The 13,010-nt window shown below is 40.3% G+C and overlaps 1 protein-coding gene across 2 annotated transcripts in view; it reads right to left on the reverse strand.

Moving 5' to 3' along the window:
• Nucleotides 1-9,374, reverse strand: part of DERA (deoxyribose-phosphate aldolase) — a 116,395-nt gene extending 107,021 nt beyond the window's left edge. For both annotated transcript variants that reach the window (XM_027595759.2, XM_027595762.1), the window contains exon 1: nt 9,286-9,374. In XM_027595759.2, coding sequence (XP_027451560.1) covers nt 9,286-9,316 — 31 coding nt within the window. In that variant the 5' untranslated portion in view covers nt 9,317-9,374. The remainder of the gene's footprint in view (nt 1-9,285) is intronic.
• Nucleotides 9,375-13,010: the final 3,636 nt, after the last annotated feature.

Raw genomic sequence — 13,010 nt, forward strand, 5'->3', positions numbered from 1 at the left:
GGGCGACTGCCTTCGGCTCAGGTCATGATCATGGAGTCCCGGGATCAAGTCCCGCATCGGGCTCCCTGCTGAGCGGGGAGTCTGCTTCTCCCTCTGACCCTCCCCCCTCTCATGCTCTATCTCATTCTCTCTCTCAAATAAATAAATAAAATATTTTTTAAAAATCTGAATGAAATTTCACACACACACACACACACACACACACACACACACACACTCTCTTACCTTGTGGCCATGGGGGCAGGAGTGTGTCCACTAGGTGTTCAACTGAAAAGCTTATCCAAATCTGGATTACAAGAGTAGTTAATTCGGATATTCTTACCAGACTCTAAAGACCACAATCTTGACATCATTCACCACATTCCAAAAGAACCAAGGCACTCTTTTAGGAAGTAATTACCAGAAGCTACTCTTATCTCAGACTTTGCTTTAGAGGAGGAAGACCTGACTATACAAAGAGAGTCAGAAGTTGCAGCCAGTGTCTCAACATTTTAAAAATTCTGTATAGTTTGCTGGAGCTGAGATGAAACATTTATCCTTCTCTTGCAACTACTTTGGTTTCCAGGGGACTGACTTACAGCTGAGGCAGGCTGATGAGAGGTATATCCGTTAGACACACACAACACACACCAAAGTTAACTGAAAAATTTCAAAGTGCCTTTTTATGCTTTTAACTCAAAGACGAACACATTTCAAGGTGACCCAATCCTCAAGTGACACACAGTGTTTTAAAAGGGCCAGAGCTCTCCACTTAAACAATTTCTAGTGACATGTTTAAATCGCATCCTCTAGGGCTCTATCTGCTGTCCTATTTACTAGTCTTTCTTTCTTGGCAGAGGCATCCCACTTTAAGTGAGTGCTTGAAGTTCGTCTTCCTTCCTAACAATTAAAATCTACAGGGCTTAGATGCTTAAAAAATTTTTTTTAACTGAGGAGGCATCATGGAGGACTTTCAATTATTTAAATTATACGACCAACCCCAATTATTATAGTTTTTTTCTATTTATCAGAACAGTATCAGAATAATAAAAGACAGCCTCATCACTCACGCTCATAAGTAGAAGACTTATAAGGTAAAAATCAAAGCGTTCATAAAAGGATGCCCAATTTAAAATCTGAAAATGTACATAATCGTTATATTGACTGTGTATTTCATACACAGAATACGAAGGATTGTTTTCTTTCTTCACTAAAATATTACTTACCCATTATAAGAGAATGAGAAGATTACACTAGAAATCTAAAAATTGGGCTCCTATGGTTAACGAAACACGCCACACTGGTTTTACTCAGTCCCTTTGCAGAAACTACTCCGTGTCAAAAATATCCTTTACCAAAAAACCTCCCCTGAACTGTCTATGAATTCTTCCGTATCTCTGCAATATGACTACTTCCCTGTAATGATTTATAGGACTATCTCCCTTAGTTGACGGGGAGCTCCAGGGAGAGCAGAGAACAGGTAATGCTTACTTTGATACCCCAGCCATTACTATAAACATCCAGAAACAAGTGCCAGGAACAGCAGGCACTCCACATAGTTTGTTTTTAAAAAACTGTAGAAATTTATAATATATAAAAATAAATTTTAAAAGTTTATTCTGGTCCCCCCACCCCTTCCCTTTCCCTTTCTGACCATTGTTTGGGGAGGGCAGAGGAGGGGAGAGCATAAGCAAGGTTTTCATTATAGAGGGAGATATAGATAGATGGTAATTAGATGAATATAGAAGTAAGTGTGTGTGTGTATGGGTAGTCATACATTCTCTAGCTGTGCCAAGTGGGAGGCTTGGGAACAGAGACACTCCATTTACCACAAGCATACCAACTGCCCGTATCTTGGCTTCTAAATACCATTATCCACCAAAAGAAACACTCCTTGGAGAAATGGCTGGCTCTGGTGCTGGGGCAGGGAAAGTATAAAATAAGCCTGGAATAACCTGTGAAGCTGGAAAATGAGGAAGTACTTAAAAGTAATGGTCAGGTCAAAAAGAGAGAGAAGCCAGGCTGAAGGGGCTCCCATTAACAAAATCTGGAACAATCTGAATATTAAATGATAATAGTAACAATTACGACCCATTGGGAAGATAAGAAACCTCAAATACATACCAATATAAATAAGCAATATAGATAAATTGGAAGTTTGCAGAGGAACAGGGTATTTAAAAAGTTTCAAAGTACCACCCCACAGGGTGCCTGGGTGGCTCTGCAGGTTAAGCATCCAACTCTTGATAGCTCAGTTCTTGATCTCAGGGTCATGAGTTCAAGCCTTGCGTTGGGCTCCAGGCCCCCCCCCCAAAAAAAGGTACCACCCCCACAAAATACATATTAATTACAAACGTTAAAAACGAGCTTTACTGTGGGAAGGCTAGCAGATACCACCTTAACCAAGTGATCAAAATGAACATCATCCATAATGAGACAAATCAAGATTGGGTACTTACAAGGATGCAACAAGAAGAACAGAGCATCTTTTCTGATATTGCTACCAAAGACGCATAACCTACATCTAACCACGAAAAAACAATGCGGACAAAAACTGAGGAAAATTCTACCAAGTAACTGGCCTGTAGACTGCAAAAGCATGAAGATCTTGCAAGTCAGTGAAAGACTGAGTAATTACTCCATACTGAAGAAGACTAAAGAGACATGACAAAGGCAACATGTGATTCTGAGAGGGATTTTTTTTTAATAAAGTACATTATTTGAAAAACTGACTACACTTGAATGAAATTCATGGACTGGATGGTAATAATCCATCAATGTTAATGTTCTCATTTTAATGGCTGCAATGCTGTTGTAGCTATTGAGAAAAATATCCTCGAGGAAATACTCAAATATCCAGAGGCAGTGACACATCATGTCAATCAGCCATTTTCCTCAAATGGTTCAGAGAAAAAAGATCTTTCAACTATACTTATGACTTTCCTAAAAGTTTGAGGCTAAAAGTTAAAGGTTAAAAGAAAAAAGTGTAGCAAAAAAATAAAAATTTTGTTATTCTGATTTATAATCTATATTTAATGGGAGGATAATAAATGCATCATTACCAACCTCGTAATTACATAAAAATAATTACTTTCATATTATCTTTCTTCCCTAGCCCACCTAGAATATTGTGCACACGTGCGTTAAGTATATATGCGTGTGCGTGCACACGCATGTACACACACACACACACACACAAACTATGGTACAAAGAACTTTCAACCAGAAGTTCTGGATTTGAATCATGATCTCAACTCTTACTAACTATGAAACATTAAACAAGTTACTTATGCTCTCAATGCTTTAGTGTTCTCATCTATAAGATAATTAGTATCTTTCCACAAAGGATTACTAGGAGAATTAAGAGAGAAAATGTCTGCAAAATTACCCTTTTAAACCTAAAAAATATATAAATATGTTAAGTATTAAGGAGAAAAAATACTGGATTCAGATACAAAATTTACACTAACTTAAAATATTGCACAAATCAATTTTAATGTTAAAAAAAAATCTCAACTCCACTTGGGCCATTCCTTACAGAAATCTATAAATTTTTAAATTCTATTCTTACCTAACTTGAACTACAGACAAATTTTCATATGCCACCTAATAAAGAATTTGCTACCCTACAATTTGTTTTGTTTTTAAGCAGGGATTGACTTTTGTAACTCAAAGACAAACTTTAACAACCTTCTGTCTCACTAACTAACTAAATAAATAAATAAATGGAATTCTTGAAGAGTGATTTATGTCATTTCTCCCCTGAAATCTACAGACTCCTTAAACTGTTTGCCTTGTTCACAACTAAAGAGATTTCAGTTCTCAGGAAACTAAAGAGGTCTCAGACTTAGAAATCCAAAAAAACAAAATGGACAAAAAAGTCATTTCAAATCAACAAAATTATTACAAATTTTCAGTACTTATTTTTTTAAAGATTTTATTGATTTGAAAGAGAGAGAGCAAGTGAGCACAAGCAGGGGGAGTGGCAAAGGGAGAGGGAGAAGCAGACTCCCCACTGAGCAGGGAGCCAGATGTGGGGCTCAATCCCAGGAACTTGGGATCATGCCCTGAGCCGAAGGCAGACACTTAACTGACCAAGCCATCCAGGTGCCCCAAATGTTCAGTATTTATTTTCTTTCTTCTTTTTTTTTAATCTTAAGATGACATCAAGAGACAGGATTGGTTCTTAAACCCAGCAAGCCAAGGTCAGCCCAAAGACTGGAACATAGAGCTGGGGTTTTATAAACATACAAAGAGACAAGAAAAAGAAATAAAAAAACCTAAAACCCCTTTACTCTGATCCCTTGGCAATCACTCCCAGGTCCTCACCCATGATGCTCTGAGGCACATCAGCACATCTACATTAAGAATTCCCAGGAGCAGGTGGCTCAGTTGGTTAAGCATCCAATTCTTGGTTTCGGCTCAGGTCATGATCCCATGGGTCGTGGGATCGAGCCCCACCTTGGGCTCCATGCTCAGTTGGGAATCTGCTTGAGATTCTCTCCCTCTGCCCCTTCCCCTGCTCTCTCTCTTGTTCTCTCTCTCTCAAGATAAATAAATCTTAAAAAAAAAAAAAAGTTCCCAGAGGAAGGCTGGTTTTTACATGTCAATCCAGAAAATTTCTTACTCAGTGACATGTAAACCTACTCTCCTAATATGCCAAAGATTGGATATTTCCATTCTCTCTCAAGATAAACTTCATCTTCTCTAAAACAAATTGCAATGGTTAAGATGTGGATTATGGAAAAAAAAAAAAGATGTAGATTATGGGGGGTTGGGCAGCACCTGGTTGGCTCAGTTGTATAGCACTCGAGTCTTCATCTCAGGGTCATGAGTTCAAGCCCCACAATGGGCAGAGAGTTTACTTTAAAAAAAAGGAAAAAAACGAAGAAGAAAGAAAAAGGTAAAAAAAAAAAAAAAGATGTGGATTATGGTAAGAAAACAAAAGCTCTCACAAAGACACAGGCAAAACCTAAGAGAGTCACCAGCTACTGACTTGCCTTCTCTTGTATTACAGATTGAATGCCTTCAATTAGCACCCAGAGACAATATGTGGTGGTTAAGCAAGCAGCATCAGCACCAAACCACCTACGTTTGAATTCTGGCTCTGCCACATTAGCTCTGCCTAAGCTCTGCCTAACTGGTTTTTGGCAAGTTACTTAAAACTCTCTGTACCTCAGTTTGCACATCTGTAAAAAGGGCAACATAATAGAATTTTCCAGGGCTGTGGTGAAGAGTAATCGAGATAACGCAAAAAGTATTTAACAAAGAGCCTGGCACACAGCTACAGCTCTATGTTAACCACTATCTTTGTACCTAGAATTATTCTCAAGCATCCTGTGCTTGGCCTAACTTTAAGATTTAAAATTTCATTCCAAATATTTTTTTAATTGTTTAAATATAAATTTGCAGTGGAAAAATCACTATTACCAAAATCTACATTCTACATCAAAGTTATGCCTTAGCAGGAGGGGCAAAAAGGAACTCCCTACATTCTTTGTTCTTATCTGAGTTCTTCAAGGAAAAATAAAAGTTATAATGTAAGAAGGCAGAACCCTTGGTTATCACAATCCACTTAAGGTACAGTTTAGGCACATCTATCTAATTCCTTAAAAAGACAAAAATAAATGAAAAATAACTGCTTATCACATTTGCAATTATTTTAATTGTAGCTCTGGCATGATGCCCAGCTCCTGCATCAGACCTAGGTCTGTAAAAGCAGGAACTATCCTTGTCCATCTTGTATACAAGGTAATACTACCCAGTGCACAACTGGTACTCAATAACTTCTTTTTGAATGAATAAATGTGCTTTGTAAAATACAAAATCCCATCATGGTTCTTGGTTTGGCAACTAGCCAAAGCTAATCTCCTTTATCTGTGTTTTAAACAAATAAGCTACCCTTTCTGTTTGTTCTGACCCGCACTATAGAAAGTGCCTCCACAGAGTAAAATAATCTTCACATTCCTCAGTAATCATGGCCCCTGATTATTCCAGTTAAGAATATATGTCTAAAACCATCTCTTGTTAATGCAATACAGGAAAGCCATATAATTGTTCCTATCCCTCCGAATTAAAAATCAGCTTTCAATTATTTTTCCTATTGTTTTTCAGATATCTTTGAAATTTTTCTTTCTGCACACAAGAGCTTACAGATATACAGAGTAGGGAGGTCCTTAAAAGTCACCTAAGACAACAGCCCCACAGGCGCCTGGGTGGCTCAGTTGGTTAAGCGACTGCCTTCGGCTCAGGTCATGATCCTGGAGTCCCGGGATCGAGTCCCACATCTGGCTCCCTGCGTAGCAGGGAGTCTGCTTCTCCCTCTGACCCTCTTCCCTCTCGTGCTATCTCTCATTCTCTCTCTCTCAAATAAATAAATAAAATCTTAAAAAAAAAAAAGACAACAGCCCCATTTTCCAGATGCCTCCAAAGAAAATCACATTTGAAAGGAAGCCCCATAGTCAACATCCTTCATAAGCCTCGAGACAAAGGTAACAAATCTAAACTTTAATAATATTCAGAAAAGGGGGAGGTGTACATCCACCAGCACCTGCCTACAAAGAAAGGCCTACGTGGATGCCCCAGTTCTCCCAAGCAAGGAGTAGTTCTAAATTAATTAATTCATTCAACAGACATGTTTGAGGGCCTCTGGTGTGGTGGACACTATTCTAGGTGCCTGAGATACATCACTGAACAAAAAGAAAGATCACTGCCTGTGCCATACCTACATTTTAGGCAAAACTTTGGAGGCATCTAGGAGAATAAAGAAAACATTTTAATAGAATATGTAGGGCCAGAAGCGTTCCATAGCACCATGGAGATCGTTAAGCTCATGGTTCTCAAACTTGGGTGTTCTGAGAACCACCCAGAGGACTAATCAAAACTCAGAAGGCCCAAACCCACCCCAGAGCTTCCGATTCATTAAGATCTCAACAGGGCCTGAGAATTTGCATTTCTAATATGCTCTCATACAATGTCAATGGTGCTAGTCCAGGAAGCAAACTTTGACAACCACTGACTTGGCCAGAACCACAGGCTACTCAATACCAGGCCCAGATTTAGGGTTTTTTTTTTTTCCCTTCTGACTCCAAACTGACAAGCTTTTATCCACTTAAGGCAAACACTGCCCAATGAAAAAGGTTTTTTAGCTTTATGTTTGAGTTGGAGAAAATCAGAAATAAACGTTTTAAGTATAAAATACCTTAAGCAGACAGCACTGATCACTAAACACGGACATAAAAATTAACATTAGAGGATTTGTTCTTTCTTTCACATATCTAAATGCCATGATAAAAGAATGCTTTCCCTAAAGGGTTTTATCACGAGGGTGAGGTTCAGTCTCAAATGAGCCTATTTATTAAAAAAGTCTATTAACTAGAAGTATATACACTAAAATATAAATAAGTGATTGGATTATTTAGTTTTTTGTGCTAATTGTATTTTCTAAAATTTTTACAATGAACATAAATTCCTTTTGTAATAAAGGAATACAAGTTAATTTATTTTAAAAAAGTGACTGTTTATTCAAAAAGACTTTTAATTAGAAAACTATAAAAGGCATCAGTTAATATACCACATAAATTAATACTGAATGATTTTTTTTTCCTAGTACATAATTCAAATAACTTATTTTACATTTTACGCTAAACCTCTCTCTGGATTAATGATTAATACCAGTGAAGGAAAAAAAAAATCCTTGAAATGTATTTGATTTTATTTAAACAAAGAGAATAAAACAAAACTATGATCCTTTAAATAGCTGCATAAAAATCAAATTTACTATTATTCTACATAGCAACTGTCTTTTGTCTTGACTGTTACTTTTCAACAAATGTATGGATGTGATGCTAATTCTTGCAAATAAAGCAAAATGTCATGTGTCAATTACTCCAATTAAAAAAAGAAAGTAAAAATGGCTTTAATTGCATTTCTTGAAAAATAAATAAATAAACATCTAAGTTTTGGAAAAATAATCGTTGTATCCTCGATGTGTACAAAGTTAGAGAGCCATATTCCTGAGGATACCAAGGTAAGACCTACACCATCCCTGTACCCCATCCACCATCTTTCTGGATCTCCTAGTCTAGGGAAATACTTCTTTATTACTAAAGTCCACATTTCAGGGATACAACTAGAGTTTAAAACATAATATGCTAAAGGGCAATGACTAAAGGAGAATCAATTTGGTGAAGAAATCAAGTGACTTTATAGAGACACATGCTTACCATTTAACAAAAGTTCTGAACTACCTCTTAAAGTCTAGCCTATTTCATTAGAATAATCATTTTAAAGGAAAAAAATTGCCTGTATGTGTTATATAGAATCATAGCTAATTTTCTGAAAATTAGGCCTTAAAATCAGAATTCAGTTATCATACTACTACTAACTTACGAGGTACCCACAAAGTACCAAACACTTTAAATCCTCTCATTTGATCTCCAAACCGCCCTATGAAGTATGACCATTTTACAGATTAAGAAATTTAAGCACAGAGTGATCAAGTAATTTGCCCAAAGTCATACAGCTAAATTGAAGATCCAGGATACAGATATCCAAGCCATAATACTTAAACTGAGATCCTTAACCTTTGGCTCCAATTATGGTTCTGCTTATGTTTGACTTACAAATTTTTTACATTTTAGGAAATCAAAACTAAATTTTTCTTGCCAGTAATATTTGATAATATCTGTAAGATGAAAAATTATGAAATTCACGCACTTTCACAAACCTCTGTACTTCTAACATCATACACAATTTACAATAAATTATACAGTACAGAGATCTGACAACTTTTCCACCAGCATGGCCATTTTAGGGATACAGCAGTGGTAAAATTATCTACGGAAATCCCGCATTAAATCGCGCAGGGGTTCCACTGAGTGGGTAAGGAAGGTTTTTATCTTGTTTTATTTGGGTTGTTTGTTTGTTTTGGGGGCTTGAGGGGTTTTTTTGTTTTGTTTTTTGGGCTTGGGTTTTGGTTTGGTTTTTTGGTTTGGTTTGTTTTTTGCAACCAGGGAGCTAGAAGGTGAACGAATTAAGCTGGAAAATGAAAAAGTAGAATCCTTTCCTATGTCTTCCGTTGACCACATAAGGCCTGGGTGCCAGTGTGCACAAGAGTTCCTGAGTCTGGGTGGACCGGCCTTTGCTCAGGGTGGGTGCGTACGGACCGGCCGCCGCCTCCCGTCCGGGCAAGCACCCCCGGCGGCCGACGCCAGGGCACCAGGCGAGGCGAGCCCAGCGAGAGGCGGAGGGCGGGGGGGTGCGAGGCGATGCAGACGGTACGGGGACAACCCGCGGGGCCCTTACCCAGCTCCGTGCCCCGGTTGCGCGCGGACATGGTGCGAGCAGCTGCAGCAGTCGCCGGCTCCTCAGCGGCAAGCTCCCCTCCGCCCCGCCCTTCCTGCTTCCCGCCCGCCCCGCGGCGTAGCCGCGCTCGCCCCGCCCCTCTCCCTCTGGGGGCGGGGCCGCGAATCGCGGCCCGGTGGTCTGACTCCGCCCCGCTGCCCTGCGTAGAAATCCTGCCGCCGCTCTCCTGCCCTCTTCCTCGAGGTGCGAGTCTCGAGTCCTGGCTCCCGAAATAATGCTATCAAAACCCGTTTTAAAATGCTTGAATTGCCAAATGCACTGAATAAAAACGTTTGAAAACTTTTCACTTTTAAGATTAAGTAACGAGAGGGGAGAGAATCCCTCCCAGTTACTGACCAAGTGCAGAGCTCTGCAGCCCCATACCTGAAGGGCAGCGGTGATCCCCTCGCCGTGTAAGAGCGGCCAGCGAGCAAATAGGGCTCAGAGCACTCTGTGACTCTAACGTGGACCTCATGAAGTGAAGCAGCTCCGTTGCCGCGGGGCGGGGAGGGGGGCTCTAGGAGTGAGAAGTCCGGTTTCTCAGCATAGCACTGACAATAATTAAGTGGGACACTGGGCACATCAATTGCCTTTCTAAGCTTCACTTTCCTCATCTCTAAGAAATGACCTTGACAATTTCTTGGAGCTCTAAACTTTGAATCTGTGATACTAACATTTTTTCAGCCTAACTCTTCTGTAACCAGGAGGTTAAAATTGTCCAGAGTCACTCAACATAGACTACTAGTCAATTCATTTCTCCTCACAGAGGTACCTCCACTCTGTAGGGAGAAAGAAAACTCAGTTGTGGCTTGTCCACCATAAGCCAGTCACTGTGCGAGGTGCTTTTATTTTTTTGTTAAAGGTTTATTTGTTTGAGAGAGCGCGCGCATGACAGAGTGTGAGCAGGAGCAGGGAGGAGAGGCAGAGGGAGAAAGAAGACTCCCTGCTGAGCAGGGAGCCCCATGTGGGGCCTGATCCCAGGACCCTGAGATCATGACCTGAGCCAAAGACAGACGCTTAACCAACTAAGCCACCCAGCCGCCCCACTAGGTGTTTTTTTTTTTAAGATTTTATTTATTTATTTGACAGAGAGAGATAGGGAGAGAGGGAACACATGCAGGGGGAGTGGGAGAGGGAGAAGCAGGCTTCTCGCCGAGCAGGGAGCCCGATGTGGGGCTCGATCCCAGAGATCATGACCTGAGCTGAAGGCAGACGCTTAACGACTGGGCCACCCAGGTGCCCCCCTCTAGGTGCTTTTAGATGTATAATAGCATTTCAGTCTCAGAACAATCCTGCCAAGTATGTATTATATCTCCATTGCTATACCTGCAGACACCAAAGTTCTGAATAAAGAGGCATCCTGGTATAGTGGCAACTGAGTAGGTTCGGAAAGGTTCAAACCCCTTAATATACTAGCAATTCCACTTAATAACTAGGTAGTTCCAGGAATGTTACTTTCTACTTGTCTGGAAAATGCAGAGATCAAAATACATACGCCTTGCAAAGCTGTTGAATGTGTGTAAAGCACCAAAGAAAGGTTATTGCATGTAGCAGATGCTCAACAAATGAAAGCTGTTAATGTTGTCAGGTTCACAAAACAATTATGGGGCTAAAAAGGAAAAGTGATCCCAGTCTTATTACCCTACACTGAGCTGTCTCTCTGCTTTGTCAAGACATAGCTATTGCTCAGTATTTTGAATGTGTCCAGATTCTACTCATTCATATGATAGCATTTTTCCTTTATTTTTATTTTAACCCTGAAAAAGCAAAAAACAGGCCCTGGCAGTCCGGAGCCCTTGCAGCTAGACCATGGTGCTCCCAAATAAAACATCAACAACTTCACAGAACATCAACATCAGCCAAGGTCACTGTAACCGTGATGAATTAACAAAAATAAGACCACACGTAATCCTGTTTGAATACAGAAAAAGGGCTCCTGGGTGGCTCAGTTGGTTAAGCGACTGCCTTTGGCTCAGGTCATGATCCTGGAGTCCCAGGATAGAGTCCTACATGGAGCTCCCTGCTCAGCAGGGAGTCTGCTTCTCCCTCTGACCCTCTTCCCTCTCGTGCTCTCATTCTCTCTCTCAAATAAATAAATAAAATCTTAAAAAAAAAAAAAAAAAGAGGGCGCCTGGGTGGCTCAGTTGGTTAAGCGACTGCCTTCGGCTCAGGTCATGATCCTGGAGTCCCGGGATCGAGTCCTGCATCGGGCTCCCTGCTCGGCGGGGAGTCTGCTTCTCCCTCTGCCCCTCCCCCTCTCATGTACACTCTCTCTCTCTCTCTCTCTCTCTCTCTCATTCTCACTCTCTCAAAATAAATAATAAATCTTTAAAAAAAAGAATACAGAAAAAAACATGAACATGTCCAAACCACAAAAATGACAAAAACAGTTCCTATCCTGGCTAATGTAATTAACTGTCCCTTCTTTACCCATCAGCTTTAACCTAACCTGGCAATTCTTGTATTTTAAATAAGAATTAAGATGCCCTGTCATGAATTATCACCACTTCCTGCCAGCATCCAATCCAGAGTAATGTTCTGCTTCCTTGAACCTTCTCCAAATCATGTAGCATGAGCTCAAATCCTATGTCATTTCTAACACTCTCTGAGACAGCTCACAGTGGTGAGTGTTCTTCCTTATTCCAATAAATCAATAAACCCAGACTTATCCAACTACAGGTGTGTTCCTGTGGTCAGCTAGAAAGCCCTGACATCCCTAAGAGATACAAAGACAATAAACGGAATTTTGTTTTTAGGGGCAGATACAATTCTAAGCCAGATTCTAAGCCATTTGTTATACATCCACATATAATGTAAACTTATTTAAAACAAAAAAAAAGCAGTGTCCTTAGTTAAAACACCAGAATCAGGGCAGCCTCCGACAGCAGACATTTTAGCAATGTATTTTTTTTTTAAGATTTTATTTATTTGACAGAGACACAGCAAGAGAGGCAACACAAGCAGGGGGAGTGGGAGAGGGAGAAGCAGGGGGAGTGGGAGAGGGAGAAGCAGGCTTCCCGCGGAGCAGGAACCCGATGCAGGGTTCGATCCTACGACTCTGGGACCATGACCTGAACTGAAGGCAGACGCTTAACGACTGAGCCACCCAGGCGCCCCTAGCAATGTGTTTCTGACAAAAATTTCTCAAGGACTTTTTCTAAAATTAACGTGTTGCTAATACTAATCTGGAATTAATCTCTACAGTTTGAAAATAAGTTAAATTGTCAGGATTCAGAAGGATAGTAGGGATAGAACGCAAAATGTAAGGGTTTTTTTTGTTTTGGTTTTTAAAGATTTTTATTTATTTAACAGAGAGAGACACAGCAAGAGAGGGAACACAAGCAGGGGGAGTGGGAGAGGGAGAAGCAGGCTTCCCGCGGAGCAGGGAGCCCGATGTGGGGCTCGAACCCAAGACCCTGGGATCATGACCTGAGCCGAAGGCAGACACTTAACGACTGAGCCACCCAGGCGCCCCAGGGTTTTGTTTTGTTTTTTTTTACTTTTTATTTACTGTTTTAAGTAAACTCTGTCCAACATGGGGCTTGAACTCACAACCCTGAGATAAAGAATCGCATGCTCTACCAACTGAGCCAGCCGGGCACCCCATGAAAAAAAAATTGATGGAGAAGTGTTAACAAGTTTCATTTCGTGAATTTCTTTTTAAACTTATTGCCTTCTGAAACTTT

The sequence above is a fragment of the Zalophus californianus genome, chromosome 9, assembly GCF_009762305.2.
Source record: "Zalophus californianus isolate mZalCal1 chromosome 9, mZalCal1.pri.v2, whole genome shotgun sequence".
NCBI lineage: Eukaryota > Metazoa > Chordata > Mammalia > Carnivora > Otariidae > Zalophus > Zalophus californianus.